Below are 18,731 nucleotides of genomic sequence, written 5' to 3' on the forward strand. Positions count from 1 at the left end.
TATGCTGGGTGCCTGGACATAGGGGCATCGAGGGAAACGTTCTAGCGGACCAGATGGCCACATCAATTTTATTGCATGCAGTTAATCCTACTGCTTCGGTCCCTGTCACAGACCTGAAGCCTTTCCTAAGAAGGAAACTGCAAAACCACTGGCAACGTATGTGGGACGCAGAAGTAAATAACAAACTGCACGTGATAAAGCCACAGTTTGTTCTTGGCCCTCCGTAACAATATCACGGCGAACAGATGTCCTATTCTGTCGCCTCAGAATAGGAAACATATTTGGCACGCATAACTTTTTACTCACTGAAAATGATCCTCCAACCCGCGGTAGATGCGGGGAAAGGCTGACTGTCCTCCACGTCCTCCCGGAGTGTCGGGCAGCCGAATCTGAGAGAAGGAAACATTTTTCCCTAGCATACCGGCAGCACATCCCCCTACATCCCGTAATGCTACTCGGCCCAGAACCTTTATTTGACGCCAACGCAGTCCTAAGTTTTCTGAAAGATGTTGTCTTGCATGTTGCTAGCCCCACATGTTCGTAGCGGGTCCTCTCTTCAGAGGATGCCGCTGTGATAGCTCTTTCGTATAGCACATGCCTCTAGGCCCTTGTGTTTCAATGGCTCTGGCGAGGCAGCAGTGCTCCAAGTAATTTTACCATCTCATATATTTTTTATTTTGCATCGTTCTTCTAAGATGGATATTAATGTTCATAGTATTCGTCATTAGTCATCGCCATACTTTTATAGCACGTAGATTTTACGCACTTTACAGCGACTATTTTTTGGCCCCTTTACAGCCAAGTCACATCTTCACAGATCTCATCATTCCACCGCGAAATCACTAGCACTGTCTTGGCGCTCTTTGGCGATATCTGGCCCTAGCGCCACTTCGTCAAGCTGTTCGTACAGCTTTTAGCCCAGGTGACCATCCAGATACTTGCTGGAGAATAAAATGTGATTTGATTTGATTTGATTTGAAAGCACACACATTCATTCATTCAGAGGTAAACTGCATATGCCAATACATACCTGTCACAAAGTGCAGCCCTATTGCAGGCTTCACGGCGCTGTCGATCGCGTTTTACCGACGGAACACGGAAAATCCGCATTGCCCTGCTGAAATGGTCACGGGAGGTGCAGCCGTGAACGAGACACGACATTGGCGTCACGCCAAATTTCGATGGCAATAGTGTTCGTAAGGCGCTCCGTGCGCGCGGCAGCGAGAATGGCAAGGCTGACAAGTGAGTGGAAGGAACTTTATTGGAGGTCCGGCGAGGACGCGAACTCGTCACGCACCCGGCTAGTCCCGCGTCGGGACTGGTAGGTTAAGCCCACTAGCCCGGTGACGGGCTCGCCTGACCGCAAGGATCTGTTTGTCTAGAGTGGGGCCACGCAGACGTGAGTCTCACTTCTCCTTGCTGAGCTTGGGGTATCTCGACCCGCACTCCCGGAGCATGTGTGCTAGAGTGAAGGTCTGCCCGCTGGACGGGCAGGCGTCGTCGCGATATACGTCGGGGTAAACCGTGTAGAACGGCAAGACACTGACAAGTGCAGCGCATGCCATGGCCGTACTACTCCACTCACTCGGAGGAGAGAGTCGAGTCCGGCCGTGCGCCTGCCAAATTTCTTCGGTCGTCAGCCGCTAGGGCACTGTGCATGCGCAGTTCGGCGTCGCAAAAGGCGGATTCTGATAAGCAGGAGGAGGCCTGGAATAGACATCGGAACGAGATGAAGAGGGAACGAATCGCCCAGGAAACAGACGAACAGCGCGCCGAATGACTCTCTAAATGCTACAACATAGCTACACAACCAGAGTAACCTGGACTTGCAATCAAGATTCACCAAGGCTAACCATGGTATGCCTTAGGTTTCGCTACGTATATCCTGGTATAGCCGAGCTGAGCCACTGCCAATGTTTAATTTGTAGGCGCCGGCTGCGGGCACTAAGCGCCATCAGTCATCATGGTGGCCAAGGTTTAAGACTACGCGCGACGCAACACACGCAAATCTCGGATGTCGTGAGCCATATCGATGCATTCGTCTCGGCACGATCGGCACCTCGTGCGCTGGGGCTGATTGCCACCCTATTATGGCCCGACCGTCTTGGGATTTGTTTGTAAGTGCATACTGACAAGGTACTATCCACCAGCAATGTTGTGGGAATTGGCGAAGTTGGTTTTAATGCCGAAACTGTAACACCTGGAATTAGCGAAATTCGCGACTTAACGAAATTTTCGGCTTCAACAAATTCGTTGTATCGAGGCTCCACTATATATATATATATATATATATATATATATGTAGTCATATCAATGAATCCGCAAATCGGGCCCTTCGGTTAACCCCCTTTCTTCTCGGCTATATATATATATATATATATATATATATATTTATATATATATATGTTGTGAGCATTATAATACCACTTCATCTTCTTCATCTGTACATATTCATCATCATGGCCAGCGTCATCGTCGTCAGCGCGCGTCCGGCGCAAGAAACCGTTGAGGGTTAACAGCTGTCTCGCAAGTGGAGGAGGCTGCTTTCGATCCCTTGGTCCTCTACGCATTCGAGTTTCCCTGAAGCTTCGTTCAGGCCGCCGCTTGCTCTACCTTTCCGACAGGATGCCCCAAGAAGATCCCCCAGGAGCCTCCGGCGTCACCGTCTCTGCCCCACCGGCCGCTCCTTCATGGACCGTCAGCATGCGGCAGCGCGATCCCACCATGTTCGCTGGCCTTCGTAGTGACGACGCAGATGACTGGCTGGACAATTATGACCGCGTGAGTGAGTCTAATCGGTGGGATGACATGCACAAGCTTCACAACGCGGCATTCTACCTCACTGACGTTGCCAGGACTTGGTTTCTCAACCACGAAAGCACCTTGCCTGACTAGGCGGCATTCAAACACCAGCTTCGCCAGATTTTTGGCGCTCCCAACGTGTGCTCCCAACGTCCGCTCTGAGGTCGCCAAGAAAAAGCTTGACGGACGCACGCAACTTCCCGAGGAAACATACACCTCTTATATCGAGGACGTCCTCGCCTTTTGTCGCCGTGTTGACGCCACCATGACGGAATCTGATCGTGTTCGTCATATCCTAAAGGGCATTGCCCACGTCGCGTTCAACGCACTGGCGATCAAAAATCCAAATACTGTTAACGATGTGATCGCGGCTTGTCAACACCTGGACGCACTGCACGCCATCCGTTTACAACCTGTCGTCGGTGACGCGCCTCCTTCGTCGGATACCGACCTGCGTATGCTGATTCGGACTCTCCTACGCGAAGAGCTCCAAGCGTGTGGACTACTCAGTCCTCCCGTTCTCCAGCCTCAGCCTTCGGTTCCTGGCCTGCGCGACATCATCAAAGAGGAGCTGTCCTCCATGACCTGCGCTGCGAGCTGTGGCCCTCCTTCACCATCCACCTCGTATGCTGAGGTTGCGGCTATGCAGCCAGCGTTCGTTCGGACAGCGCCTCCTGCTCCTACTAGTGTCCCCAACCATCTGGCGGCTCTACCTCCCCGTCCGCCTGCCCCAGGATTATACAGTACTCGGCCTACGCTCCTACCCATTTGTTATTATTGTGGTATTCGCTGTCACATGTCGCGTTTTTGCCGAAGACGACAACAGGACGAACGCCGTGGCTACGATATTTATGAGAGACCCGTTGCTTCCTCCTAGTCCTTACCAGCGCCGGCTCACCCCACGCTCACCTTCTCCACCTCCCGAAGCGCCTCGCAACTACCGTCCAAAGCGCCACCGCTCGCCCGTTTCTCTCCGACGCTCGACATCACCCCTGCAACCGGTTACCCGCACTCCTGACTACCGATCCGAAAACTAGATGGTGCAGTTTTTGGAGGGAAAGCTGCATGGCTCGCACAGACTACAATTCCTGCAGCGTGCCCGGCCAATACTTTATTCGTGTGTGTAGAAGGTGTACCAGTCCTAGCATTGCTTGATACGGGAGCAGCTATATCTGTTATTCATGCTGGCTTGTGCACTCGTCTACGCAATGTTACTACACCTTACAGTGGAGCTCTTCTTCGTGGTGCAAATAATGTTGTGATTCGGCCATCGGCGCAATGCACCGTTAGAGTTTCGGTGGACGGGATAGGCCACCATATCCAGTTCGTACTGTTGACTTCCTGTGCTCACATGCTTATACTAGGGTGGGACTTTCTCTCTTCGGCGTCAGCTTTCATGTCGTGCCGTGAACGCCTCGTTAACTTGACAGAGACCGACAATTCCGACGACGTACATTAACCGCGCCTTCGCTTACGAACTGCTGACGATTGTACGGTGCCCCCTGGTCGCGAACAACTCCTTGCAGTTAACTCTGACATCACCGATGGTGACGTTTTAGTTGTACCATCAGCCCGTTGCTTATCCAAAGGGATTGATCTGTAACCCAGCCTTGTTCGCTTCACGAACGGCAGGGCCACTTTGGATTTACTCAACACAATCAATGAGCCAGTCCTGCTTTCTAAAGGCGCCGTACTCACGTGCGTCTTGGACTCTCAGCCTGTCTCTGTGCTTACCTCAACTGCTGCTGTTTCACAACCACCCACAGCTATGGATCCGGTCCCTGATTCTGATCTCGCTAGTACCATCAGGTCCGATCTAGCGCCACAGCAGACGGGGGAGTTACTGGCGTTGTTATCCAAGCATAAAGACTCCTTCGACGTCCACGCCCCTCTTCTGGGACAGACTTCTGCGACGGCTCATCGCATACACACAGATGGAACTTCCATAGTGCGCCGGTGGCCATATCGCGTTTGTTCCGCTGAACGACAGATTATCGATACTCACGTTGCCGACATGCTGAAACGTAGCATAATCCGCCCATCTTCAAGCCCTTGGTCGTCACCTGTCGTTTTAGTGCGTAAGAAAGACGGCTCAGTGCGATTTTGCGTAGACTACCGTGCCTTGAACGAAATAACCCGCAAAGATGTATAACCACGGCCCGAATCGATGATGCTTTAGATTCATTACAAGGCGCGGAGTATTTCTCCAGCCTTGATCTACGCTCCGGATACTGGCAGATTGACACCGTAGTACGGGGCCTAAAGTGGAAGACTTGCTTATGCTATCTTGACAACATCACCATATTTTCGTCGACCTCCCATCAGCACTTGCAGCGCCTCGACGAAGTCCTGACATGCCTCTCAGCTGCTGGCCTTCAGCTGAATACGAAAAAGTGCCACTTCGCCAGCAAAACCATTAAAATGCTCGGACACCTTGTCAGCAAGGAGGGCCTTCGACCCGACCCCGACAAGATTACCACTGTCCTCCGCTTCCCCAGGCTTCAACGCACCAAAGACTTGCGTAGCTTCCTTGGCCTAGCTTCGTATTTCCGGTGCTTCATACTTAACTTTGCCACCATTGCGACTCCGCTCCATCAACTCCTTCTGGAGCTCCCTGCGTATGGTCGGGCGAATGCCAAACTGCTTTTGACGCCCTCAAGCGTGCCCTCACGTCCGAACCTGTGCTTTGTCGTTTCGACAACACCGCACCCAGTCTTCTACATACTGACGCCAGCGGACACGGTATCGGCGCTGTTTTTCTGCAACGTCAGCAAAATTCTGAAGAACGTGTGGTTGCATACGCAAGTCGCACGCTAACAGGTGCAGAGAAAAATTATACGATTACCGAGCAAGAGTGTCTCGCCGCTGTTTGGTCCGTCCAAAAATTTCGGCCTTATCTGCACGGCCGCCACTTTACGGTCGTTACTGATCACCACACCTTGTGCTGGGGCCGTATTCTGTAGCGGTTCCTTTTGGAACCGGTTCCTTTTGGCTGTTGCCATTGGTCGGCGCTTCGTTGTCGTCATCCCTGGTGGGCGGGACGACAAATTTTGATGACGTCACACAGGTTGCCAATCTTCTGGAAAGGAACCGGTTCCCTGCTAGGAGAGGAACCGCGGAGAAGTGGTTCTCTCGAGGGTCGCGCGCGGGGGTGAGCATGATGTCGAGGGTTGCTAGGGCAACCGTGGCTGCCGGCTAATCTCGCGCCAGCTGACGAGCCGGCACCTAGACGAGACGAGACAGACGGCAATGGCGGCTCCCTTGGTTGTGTTGCTGGCGAGTGCCGAAAGACAACGACGCGACGAGAGGCAACGACGCGACGCGTTCGGCATGGCCGAAGAAGAGTTTCGAAGGCATTTTAGGCTCTCCAAAGACGTAGTGTGACGTCTTTGCGATGAGCTGGAAGGACATCTCGGACCTCAAAGATTTCGTGGTGTCGACGCTACGATGAAAGTGCTGTGCGCGCTGCGGTTTTTTGCCCCCGGGAGCTTTCAACAGTGCGTCGGGAATGAAGAAGCGATTGCACTGTCGCAGCCTTCGGTCAGCCGGATCATTACAGCCGTCGCCAAGGCCATTACGGTTGTGGGCAAAGAAAAAGGATGGGTTAGATACCCATCCACGGCGCAGAAAGCCGCCGTCAAGGAAGGCTTTCTTAGCCGTGGAAAAATTCCAGGATTTCAAGGATGTGTGGACGGGAGTCTGATAGCCATCGTTCGCCCTAAGAAGCTCGGCCCCGGCGAAACGGAATCGTACTGGAGCTGTAAAGGGTATTACGCCCTCAACTGCATGGTCGTGAGTATTGTTCATTGTCAAATATTTTCGATATGTGATTGCGCGAGTGCACATTGTAAAAAACTTCGTTTCGTTATTTTTCATCAATTGCCGGTAATACTTGCGTTCCTATGAGAGAAAGTAGCGTTTGTGTTGTATGTGTAATGACGACTTTGATCTTTGCATAGAACACGGCCGCACTTTTTCAGTGCTCTCCAATCACAGTTGAATAGCCTTTTCGATGCTACAATGTAAACACATTACGCGCGATTTAAACCGGAATAGACGCCGTAGCAGTGAAGGGAGTCTTCGTCTGCGAGCGATCCTAACAGAAGACGAGCCCTTGTGATTCTTATTCGACGTAAAACTAAAGCATTGTGGCCAACAGACTGTAAACGTGAAAAGGAGCATCCCATCAATGAAAATGGTGTGAGGGAGAATGAGAATATGTGGACACCCATTTGCTCTAGCTGTTAATACGGCACATGCTGTTTCCGCGTTCTTTCGCTTGTAATAGGCACTTTGTCTGAAAAAAAAAACACAGGTGGAACTCTTTAGCAGAATCTTATACAATATGGACGGAAGAAACCAAAGGAATTATTTTGCACATTGTGTTGTGACCGCACGCCATACATGAGCATGTGTACACATGCCAACATTGCATTTGCAGGTTAAGATGACATTGTTATCATGCTGATCATTAGTTCAACTGCCTACTGCGTATGTTGATATCTCTTTTTCTGTAATTGTGTTCGCTGACTGAACAGTCACTGATTGGCAAGTAGTGTTGTAAGCAAAAGATTGTGCCAGATATTTGTTGCAGTGGCACTGACACCTTCTTTTTGCTTTCCCTTATGAGGTGTGCGACGCGAAGCTGTATATCCTGGCAATTGACCCACGGTTTCCGGGATCGTGCCACGATTCTTTCGTCTGGAGGTATTCTGCATTTCGCCGCCGCCTCACTTGTGGCCTGTTACTTCATGGAGAAGTCTTGCTTGGTAAGTGCACCTAAAGTAGCAGTGCTTCTTCCACATGTAAAACATTCACAGACAAATAGTTTTGCATCCTAGCAAGCTTTAAGAAAGCGTGATTTGCTAGAAATGTGTTGTGAATGCAGCAGTACCTAATGAACCTGCAGCGACTATCGAGAGAAACAAGTCTCTCTTAAAAGGCAGATATTTGTACCAGCATGTATACAACAGCTGACATGTTATGCTGTTTATTGATTAATTTCAATACACTGAATGCCACGTGGAGCGTTACAGGCAGGAGTGGAATTCTACAGAACACGTCAAAATGGCAGTTTTCAAATATGGTGGAAAAGGGTTGGTGACAATGTACTCGGGGACCTGGTCCCTGTCCTTGGAACAAAGGAATAAGCGTGTGCGTGAAACTTTCGGCATCGACGTTAGTGATCGGTGTAGTATATATTGTAGAATGGTGCAAGTTGCGCTATTTTTGATTGTGCCGCAATGTGTGCGATTTTTTTTTTGTTGCAGCGACATGTGGTGCTGGAGTGATTAGAAAGGATCAAACGGGTAGCTCGATTTTGGGTACCTTCATGAGAAGAGGTACGAAAGGTAGAGCAAGGATCCCAGATACTGGCGGCATATTCGAGAGTAGACGTTAGAAGTGTTTTATAAAATAACACTTCTGAAGAGAGAAGAGCTAATAAGTTTTAGCGGAGGATGTACATTTAGGGAGGAGCAAATGGGATGAACGGAGCAGAAAACCACGAGTATGAAACAAATATTACATGTCCAATTTAACCTGAGAATGAGATTTGCAGCCAAGACAACAGGTGAAATTGGGCTTTTCTTTAAAATGAGTCAAACTTTCTTTACAACTTTCCGGGAAGGTAAATGTTTGATAGATATTGCAACAATAAATCCAAGACCCGCTCCTGTTGTAAAAGTGCCCTGGCGTAGACTGTGTTCTTGCATTGTGCCTTAATGTATCCATTTCGTTCACTGACATGCAACACTTTACAGGGGACTCTGGGTACCCGCTAGAGCCATGGATCATGACTCCTGTGCCTGGTCACCCAAATCGCCTCACGGCAGAGGGGCGCTATAATGAGGCACACGCCTCAATGCGAAATGCCGTTGAGCGGTGCATAGGAGTCGTCAAGAGCCGCTTCCGATGCCTGCAGAGGCATCGGGTGCTCCACTACTCGCCTCAGAAAGCAGCCACTATTGTTGCAGCTTGTGCAGCGCTGCATAACCTCTGCCTTGCAGCAGGCGTGCCTCTGCCAGACGACCCAGATGACGACGGTGCACATGACAGCGCACAGGAGCCAGCCCAGGCACAAGTGCCGCTTCAAGTACAGGTGCCACTGCAGGCGCACCCTGTACAGCCTTCTCGAGCTTTGTTTCAAAGAGGTCGTGCGGTGCGTGAATCCATAGTTGGTGTGTTTCGGCTGCCCAGAAATTTGCGCATTGCCTACCTGCAAAGTGTGCGCCGGTGCATTCGCTGGCAAATGAGGCGGAGACATGTGCTGGTGTAATATGTTTTATTTTTCTTTTCATGAAAGTAAATAGGCCGTGCACTTCAACATAACACATTGCGTGTGCTCACATGTGGCTAATCATAGTATGCTGCATACTGCAGTAGTGAAAAGCACATGATTTGTCGATGTTGAGCATGACAGATACACATGCAGTGAGAAATAACCATGTGCCATTATGTTACTCCTTTGCTTTGTTCACTGTGCTTTTGAATATTGTCTCGCCAGAGAATTTTCTTTAAATAAAGGTTATTTCCAAGGTGAATGGCAACCAATCTTGCATTGTTGAATATTGCTTTGCAATGCCTATTTTACTGTGCAGTATGCATTGTTCCAAAGCTGTAGATGTCTGTTCATGTGTGACACGCAAGAACAGCATGAGTTACACAGCAACTGAAATGTCGTTCAGCAATCTGTATAGCACATATTGAAACGTATAGCAACAAATGAGACATGTCAAGCACTTATTGGAGCAGGATTTCTTTAAATAGCAGACACTCATGCTTACTACTGCTTTGTTTAAACTCAAGAGTTGCTTCAACATTGCATTTCTTGCACGCATGATTTCACATAATGCTCGTAATTGCTGCTTAACAAGGTGCTACAATATAAACAAAATCATGACAGTGAAACATTTCTTTATTTATTTTTTTATTCATTGGCTACCTGCTTCGTCATTCAGGCATTACAGCAGGGAGGGTACAACTCATATAAATGAACACTCAAAATTACATTCATAAAGCATGGAAGAAGTCATCATTTGAACAAATACAGACAGTGTCAGGTGGTAGAGTATTCCAGTCTCTTGTAGTACGAACATAGAAAGAGTAGCGGAAAGCGTCGCTTTTAACCCTCTATTGCATGGCGTCCCATATTTGGCACATACCGGTTACCATTCTTTTTTGCGTGTGTGAGATTCCCAGTTGAGAATGCGATACCGTCAGAGTAAATCTCGTAGTTATGCGCACTTATTATGTGCAAGTGCTGCCATCTCTTGAGTGATACACAAAACAGAGGTGAAGTAGATTTTGGGATGCGACGTGAAACTCGGAGGGGGCAAACACGAGCAATTGTTTTTTTTTTTCTCTGAAAAGTTCGACCGCAGAAACATATAAAAATTATTGTGGCATATTTTCTGGCCCCGCCAATTCAAGGCAGTTACTAGTTTTCTCAATTTTGCCTGCAACTAAAGCAGAGAAACCGAAATCGGTGTGTGCCATATTTGGCACAGTATGAACTTGAAGTACAAAATATGATAACGTGCTGCCATCTGTTCAATAGCCCGAAGCTGCAGGTCACTCTATCACAAGATGTAATTTTGACGATCGGTACGGTGAGGGCGAATTGTCTGCCAAACAGCCGCCTGCAAAGTGAAAAGGAACTGAAATGTAAAGGAAGTGGTGCTTCAGAGGCACTCACACGCGCGATAGATGACGTAGAGTTATCGTGTGTGCATTGATACGATAACCGCGCCGTGACATTTCTGTCGAGCTTTGTTGGGAGAGATCCAGTCCAAAAGACTCAGCGCTGGATTACCTCCGCCAAGGTGTTTCGCGAAATTGATTGCCCCAGCGTAGTAAAGGTCCATAACAGGCACATGGGTGGTGTCGACCTGCTGGACTCTCTGTTTGGACTTTACTGCATACATATCAGATGTTGAAGAAATGGCACTTTCGAATTTTTACGCCTATGCTAGACTTATCGGTACTAACAGCATGGGTATTGTACAGGAGGGTGCAGGAGCAGCTTAGGAGGAGACAAGTACTACCGCTGGCTCAATTAAAAGCAGAAATTGCAGAATGCCTTACCTCGCATAACAAGTGCCTACCCAACTAGCGACCAGGAAGGACTTCTAGTCAGGACATCGAATTCCATGTTCAAGTCAAAAAAGCACGGGACCAGCGGCCGCAATGCCACCCAAAGACGACCGATCTGACCAAGTCAGCCACTGGCCAGAATTTGACGAGAAGAAACAAAGATGTAAGCGGCCACCTTGCACAAACAAGTCGTTGGTAAGATAGAGGAAGTGAAACATTCATCTGTGCCGGAACGCAGCAAACAACTGTTTCATTTCATTCCCCACATCACATTAAAAGGCCACCGTCCGTGAAGCTTTGTTTTCCGCCCATGGCAGCAAGAGCGCTCAACCATCTTCATGGTGTGCCATATTTGGCACGAAGCTTTATCTTTATTATTACAGTCATGTTTGTTCATTCAATCAATAATGAAAGCTGAAGAAATGACTTTCATAATTCATGCAATAGAGGGTCAAAAGGATGCTCACATATTTTTAATTTGTGATCTCGCCTTTTAGAAACATATGTGGGCGGCTGAAAATACAATTACCTGGCAATCCCCGTATTAGAGTGGTATAAGTTATGAAGAAATTTTAATCTGAGATTTCGGCGACGGTGTTCAAGAAGATGCCAATTTAATGCTTTTTTGCTTTCTGTCATGCTAAGCATCCTGTCATAATTGCCAAGGACAAACCGAACTGCCCTGTTCTGCACTTTTTCTAGTTTATCTACAAGTTCTGTAGCATATGGATCCCAGCAAACACACGCATACTCCAGTGTACTGTGCACATGTGTGAAATACAATTGCTCCCTAAGATTCTGTGGAAAGCTACTAAAGTTACGTTTCAAGAAATCTAATGCTCCGACAGCCTTGTTCCTAACATGAGTAACGTGTCTGTTCCACCTTAGATGAGCAGAAAAAAATACATCTAAGTATTTATATTCTGACACTTGTTAAAGAGTAGCATTATTTATAGTGTTACGATTGCTGTCGTATGAGCTCTTCCCGGTAAAGGTGACGTGGACACTCTTTTTCTCATTCAGTGACATTTTCCATTTTTCACACCATATGGCAATCAAATCCAAATCGTGTTGTAGTGCTTGTTGGTCAGATTCGCTGTTGATGACCCTATATACTATACAGTCATCTGCAAACATTGTAAATATTTATTTATTTATTTACATGCACCTTACAGGCCTTCGAGAAGGTATAGTGTAAATGGGGAAATACGGTAACATATTAGTATGGAATCGGGAAAGAAATAAACATCAGCATAATGAAAGGAGTACGCACAGAACATGGAAAATTATTACATTAGCAAATACAATATGTAGAGGAATAACAATAAATGGTAAACAACAACATAATAGCATAATAACATTGTAAACGTTTTTGCATGTTATACAGTAGTAAGTATTGTAAAGAAATTGGGACCACTGAAATTCTTTAACTTGTAGAAAAAATACAAGAAAATTACAAAAGACATGACGTGTTTAGACGGTTGAAACGGCATATTGATCGTTTAGCAGATTGCGAAATGCAGTGTGTTTATATTGGCATGCAATGGTATCTGGTAGTGCGTTCCATAAACGGACCGCACGGGGCAAAGTTGAAAAATTAAAAGCGTGTGTGTTGCCATAAATCGCGACAGCGCATCGACTTGGCGTTGACCTATTGAAACCCATGCGCTGATGTTCACCTCTTCGTCGGGCTCGAAGAACGGCGGGCAGACTCCGATGGCGCTCGCCCTTCCAACTAGGGAGAGGACGCGCCCTCGCGGTCCGGGCAGGCTGCCTCCTCCGGTTCCTCTGTGATTAACACGTTTGTTAGAATATGGTGCGCAAAAGCTCCGTCAACGAGTGTGCTTACCTGCTTTCGGCGTGCAAGGCGGCTGCATCACGGCGGGCGTTATACACATCTTTCTTCCACACGCCGCGCCATTGGGCTGCAGTTTTCACTGCCGGGCCCTCAGCATTCAGCAAGGCAGTCACTGGCTGCCAGAGCTCCTCCTTGCGCGCCGCCGTCAGCTGTTGACCCAGCACACACGACGCCTTCGCAAGGTAGGGGTGCTCTTCAACAAATGACACGAGTATATCGCGCGGCCTCGCTCAAACATGAGGACCCAGTTTCGGATTCGGCGCGCAAACTGGCAAGTCCAAAAAGTAAACAAAGCGAGGCAACTTGTTTGCATAACGTATGGCACACCACCTAGCGACTAAATAAGATAACAACACAAATAAAATTACAACTCCCTGTAGCGGTCTGCGCCGCAAGCTCACATTTATTACTGAACATATATTTGCAAGTGTTCTATACAAACCAATGTTTTTTATCAAACCAGCAACATCCTTCAATTGCTATACCGTCCCCTAAGTACAAACAAAAATGATGACGTGATCTTCCGGCAGACCGCCGCTCGTTGATTGGTTCCCCTCACGCCGCCCCGTTCCACTCTTTCTCCGAGTGACGTAATCCAGACGTAACAGCCAAAGGGAACCGGTTCCCAAAGGAACCGCTACAGAATACGGCCCCTGGTTGGCGACGCTAAAGAATTTCACGGGACGTCTCGGCCGTTGGATACTCCGTTTACAAGAATACAACTCCGACGTCACCTACAAGTCTGTAAAGAAACACCAGGATGCCGATACTCTCTCTCGTTGTCTCTTACCACCGTCTTCAAACGCTGCTTGCTTACCACCTTCCGTGAGGGAACCGCTGGGCGCGTCGCATGCATTCCCTTCGCTCGCAGCTCTCGACCGGCGCCCATCCAGCCATTCTCATACGTTTGCCTCTAGTCAACGTAATGACTCCTACTGCCACTCCGTTATTGAACATATTCGCGGATAATCTCGCCCACCTTACGCTCGGCTACGTCGGCAGTTGAACTTCAAGATCGAAAATTCGATATTATACCGGTATTATCCCGAAGGACACCGTTGGGTTCCTGCCATTCCCCGATCGCTTCGGGCCTAGATATTGGAGACCTTTCACGACGATCCCACTGCCGGTCACTTTGGTTTTCATAAAACCTATGAGCGAATTCGCAGCCGCTTCTCTTGGCCTGGACTTTGTTGCAAATGGGTCGCAAGCCCCAAGGGTAGCATTGGCCTGCCGGCCTGGGGCACAGCTGGAAGCATCCGAAGGTCCTGGCAAAGGATGAGTCGACTGCTAACTGAACACTCAGCCTGTCTTTATATTTATAAACAACTTGTTTATTTTAGCATCGCAAAAGAGCGGCCGGTCAGGTCGACCGAATTGGAGAAACGGGAGACCACGTTACTTGACTGAATAAATCGAAGCTTTTCTCTTGGCGTCCGGGGGCAGCTGCTTTTATACTCTCGGAGTCGAGGGCAAGAAGGAACGACTCGGGAGAGGCGCCCGTGACGGCGGCGCACGGACACGTTGAGACAAGAAGTGACGCATCCGCCGGGCCGGCGCCGGTCAGACCTCTTCGCTTCACAGTTGGGGAGCTCCTCTCCCCGGCTGCCGCACTTTGACAAGCGTGGGCACCAACATGCACACACACTCACACACACACACGAAGACACGTGGCATTGAAACATGCCTGGACGCGCATAGCAGGGGGCGTTGAGACAGCGCTGAACTGGCCAAAATGTCCGCCGCTGTGAACGAAGCCCCGGCGTCCGTTGTATCCGCGCCTGCATTACCGCACGTCGGAGGCGAAACATAACAACTTGCAACCAGCGTAGCGAAATGCGTGGCTTTCTGTTCGTTCTGCCAACACCGCAAACGACTGACCTCACCTCCGGCTGGACTGCTGCAACCTGTCCCGTGTCCTGAAGCTCCTTTCGCAGTCGTTGGTATCGACCTCTATGGACCGCTACCTTTAACCACTGGCGGTTAACGATGGATCGTTTCAGCTGTAGACCACTTGACACGGTACGCTGAAACAGCCGCACTATCTTCGGGATCCGCAGAGGAGGTTGCAGCCTTTTTCTTGGAAGCCATCTTCTTAAGGCAAGCAGCCCCACGTGTCCTTTTGAGCGACCGCAGCAGGACCTTTCTCTCTAAACTTTTCGACGATGTTCTTCTCAGTGCGTGCAATACCATCCATAAAACGACTTCCCGCTACCACCCTCACAATAATGGCCTCACAAGCGCTTAATTTCATCGCACGCTGTACGACATGATATCTATGTACATAAACCCTGACCACACCAATTGAGATGTCATTCTACCATTCGTCACTTTCGCATACAACACGGCCGTCCAACGCACTACCGGATACTCGCCCTTTTCCCTCGTGTATAGTCGCCAACCGCTCACTATCCTCGACGCTTCTTTCTTCGGTGTCCCCGTGCCTTCGTCCACATCACTGTGTGAGCAGTTCGTTTCGCGTATTGCCCGGTGCCGCCAACGTGCCGACCTCAACACCGACGCCAGTCAACAAGACCGCAAAATTCGCTATGATGCATCTCACCGTGTCGTTTCCTTCCACCCTGGAGACGAAGTGTTACTATGGACCCCAGTTCGAGCTCCTGGATTGTGCGAGAAATTTCAGTCCCGCTTTATCGGGCCCTACATTGTTCGGGAACAGACTTCGCCAGTTAACTATCGTGGCACTCCCGTTGTTCCGCCTTTGGACAGCCGCTAACGTGCCACAGAGATTGTGCATGTTTCTCGTTTAAAGACTTTCATACGGCGTTTCCCGCCATAACCAGCGGCCAGGATGGCCGCTTCCACGCGCGGGGGAAATTGTGTGAGCAGTATATTCCCCCTTCATCTTCTTCATCTGTATATATTCATCATCATGGCCAGCGTCATCGTCTTCAGCGCGCGTCCGGCGCAATAAACCGTTAAAGCTTAACAGCTGTCTCGCAATATATATATATATATATATATATATATATATATATAGATATAGATATATAGATAGATAGATAGATATTGCGGATTCGCCGCAGCCTTTGGTCAAGTCGCGTGGACCGTTCGGCCATGCCCCAACATCACATGGGCGCCGAATTCTCTGGTGCTCGTTGCTTATGCGAGTTTGGCAAGGCAGCAAAACCAGTGCAGAAATACGTGATAATGAAACTGTTCAAACGCAAAACGGCGGGTGGCGCAGAATCGAACGAAGACGAAACCTTTCGAGCAAGGATAATCTCAACGAGTTACTTTTTATAAACGTCGAATATAAATAGACAAGTTGCATTTTTCCCTGCTTATAATGCATTGTAATTATATTTTATTACGATAGGTTGAGTGCTAGTAACTGCATTATAATGAGGAGTACCCACGTCATCGAGCTAGTACTTAAATTTTCCGGTGGTTCGCAAATCGTGTCCTACATTTACCGCAATTTCTTGATTACTAAAAATTTGTTCGGAATAATATTGACGCATTAGACGTTCTCGAGCATTATTGTGTCACTTATGGTGGCATTATCTGCCTTGAGTGTCTAAAGTTCGCTACCGCTTTCGTATTTTCGGTCGCAAGCGTGGGGGTCAAAGACTGGCTAAAACGCGCGTGACTAAGACGCGCTAAGGCGAGGACAGTAACGGTCCTAAAAAGCCTTCCCACAAAGAACACATATATCCAGCATATCGTCACTTGGTGCAGTACGAGGGAAGTAGGTGGGCACATAGTTGTAGTGACAAATTGGTATGTCTTGTTTAACGAGAAAGTAACTCGTGGCTGCTTATGCTTCCAATGAGTGCCAGTTAATCGTGCCTTTACTTTCTTTTCCATGTCAACTGGAAAAGCAGGGCGGGAGTTCGGCTGCACCGAATGTCTGAACCCTTACTCGCTCACAATACCTATAGTGCACCACATCGGCCAGAGAGTGGATGGCGGACTGGACTACACGTTCGAGTGCGTCGGCAACGTTCAGGCAATGGTGAGATGCCGCTTACTGTTGAGGATGCGTGTGGCAACCTGAATGAGCCCACTAAGTCCTCTACACACAGGCTCTTCTTTATACCTAAATGGAATAGTAAAAAAAAAAACTTCACATGTTTATTCACTTTCATGAGCGATGTGCCAAATTCGCCGATTAGTTGTCTCGCAATAGACAGTGAACTTGGTGAACCATCCATAAAGTATACTTCAGAGTATATAATATATGCTCAGAAGATATAAAGCCGGTGTGGCCCAACTTGCAATAAAGTGAATATTAAACACCACGCCTTCTTATTAAAGAAGTGCGTGCGCTTTAGAGTTAGCTATTAGCTGAATGTTCATGAGGATAGGTATTATGGCGCGATTTATTATACTATTAGGTAATGCTGAAATGCCTTCGCGGGCTCTCCTGCTTAAAATGCTGTGTAACGTGGCCTGGCTCTCAAGATCTAGCACAATGTTCGATGACACAATGACACCAATATTTCCTCGCGAATGTTTGATTCATGTGGTTCGGTGTCGTAAGTACATGTAATATATGATCGATAAAATATTCATTTAATGTCAGCACTCAATCTGGTGTTTTGCGAGTCGCAGCGGTATGAGTGCTCCTGCGTAAGCACCGAGCAATCATTTATATTTTTATTTTATTTATTTATTTTGTGATACTGTCAATCCCATCAGGGATTTTTGCAGGAGTGGGTTAGAAGGGTCTGTAGACATTGTAGTACAGGCATTTACATAATACAAAAGGGTACTTGGTAAGTGTAGAGTTTCATGGACCTATGTTAAAAGCAATAAGTATGGCAAAAACATAACGCACAAAGAGCTTATTTCAATTACATATGATGTTTTCCAAAGAGACAAAAAGGAAGAAGGATAAGCATATGGTTATGCAATTGATAGCATCATACATCACTTCACATCACACATTTCCAAAAATTTTGGTAATTAATACAATGATAAAGACAATGTTGATAACATCATTTAGTTGTGATTGACAGTACTGTTGCGCCAACAATTTCAACAAATTTGTCAACAGTGGGTTGTGCGACTAACGTCTGGGCTAAAGCATTCCAATCGCGAACTGCTCGCGGGAAGAACGAAAAGCTGAATGCATTGTTAGTGCAAGAATATTCTTGGAGTGTAAGGTGATGCTAGTGACGGGTTTCTCTGGATGTGTTATAGGAAATATAGGTGTTAGAATCCACATGAACCCTATTATGCAGGATGAGATAAAAAAATTTGAGTCGGTACAGCATCGCATGACTGCTTAGTGTGTGAAGGCCAATCTCGGATAGCATCTGAGTAGGCGAGTCGGTGCGCCGAAATCGGTTACAGATAAACCGCGCCGCTTTTCGCTGGACAGCCTCAAGAGTGGCGATTTCATTTTGGGCAAAGGGAAACCACGCCACGTTCGCATATTCTAAGACAGGACGTATTATTGTAATATAGGCCAAGAGCTTAGAGAAGAAGAAGAAGAGAAGAAGTTTATTTCACCACATAAGTACACTGATATGTACAAAGCGGTAGGGATGGCAGGAAAAAAGCTGCAACGGCAGCTTGACTAGTCCCACCTCCCCATGAACAACAGGCAGCAACATGGCAAGATATTCGTAGTATATACTTGTGGCAGAGCCAATATATACATATTCACCGACGCATATATATACACACATTTATACATATATATATATATATACATACACACATGCATATACGCATACATGTATGCAAGAAAACCAGAAATGACAACTTAGAAATACCAAAGAAATACTTTTCAACTGACAAACGAAAAAGTTAATTATTCACAGAATTTTTACAGTAATGTGCTCTTGGATATATGGCGTATGTTTACATCATTTAGACTATATTTGTTAAGTGCAGAGGGAAGACAGTAGGAGAGTGCTTGAAGGCCATAGTTAGTCCGAGGGCGCGGGACTTCCCACTGTATCGTATATCGATTTAGGCGATAGGAAGGATTCCGCTGCAAGTT

The 18,731-nt window shown here is 47.7% G+C and overlaps 2 protein-coding genes across 2 annotated transcripts in view; both read left to right on the forward strand.

The window, feature by feature from the left end:
* LOC129387131 (alcohol dehydrogenase class-3-like) overlaps positions 1-18,731 on the forward strand; it is a 762,528-nt gene that overhangs the window by 614,030 nt on the left and 129,767 nt on the right. Inside the window, exon 7 of the mRNA XM_072286648.1 lies at positions 16,603-16,733. Within this exon, the coding sequence (XP_072142749.1) occupies positions 16,603-16,733 (131 nt within the window). The remainder of the gene's footprint in view (positions 1-16,602; positions 16,734-18,731) is intronic.
* LOC129387015 (putative nuclease HARBI1) lies at positions 6,046-9,675 on the forward strand. Its single transcript, XM_055075643.2, has 3 exons — positions 6,046-6,594; positions 7,433-7,571; positions 8,565-9,675. The coding sequence occupies exons 1-3, from the start codon at positions 6,250-6,252 to the stop codon at positions 9,077-9,079; spliced, it is 999 nt and encodes a 332-aa protein (XP_054931618.1). The 5' UTR covers positions 6,046-6,249; the 3' UTR covers positions 9,080-9,675.

The sequence above is a fragment of the Dermacentor andersoni genome, chromosome 2, assembly GCF_023375885.2.
Source record: "Dermacentor andersoni chromosome 2, qqDerAnde1_hic_scaffold, whole genome shotgun sequence".
NCBI lineage: Eukaryota > Metazoa > Arthropoda > Arachnida > Ixodida > Ixodidae > Dermacentor > Dermacentor andersoni.

What these genes read in the sequence shown, in the direction of transcription:
- LOC129387015 (XM_055075643.2), top strand. Translation starts at nt 6,250, where the DNA reads ATGAAAGTGCTGTGCGCGCTGCGGTTTTTTGCCCCCGGGAGCTTTCAA. An exon ending in ACGCCCTCAACTGCATGGTC is followed by an intron (nt 6,595 to 7,432) that starts GTGAGTATTGTT and finishes TTCCCTTATGAG; the next exon opens with GTGTGCGACGCGAAGCTGTA. An exon ending in TCATGGAGAAGTCTTGCTTG is followed by an intron (nt 7,572 to 8,564) that starts GTAAGTGCACCT and finishes AACACTTTACAG; the next exon opens with GGGACTCTGGGTACCCGCTA.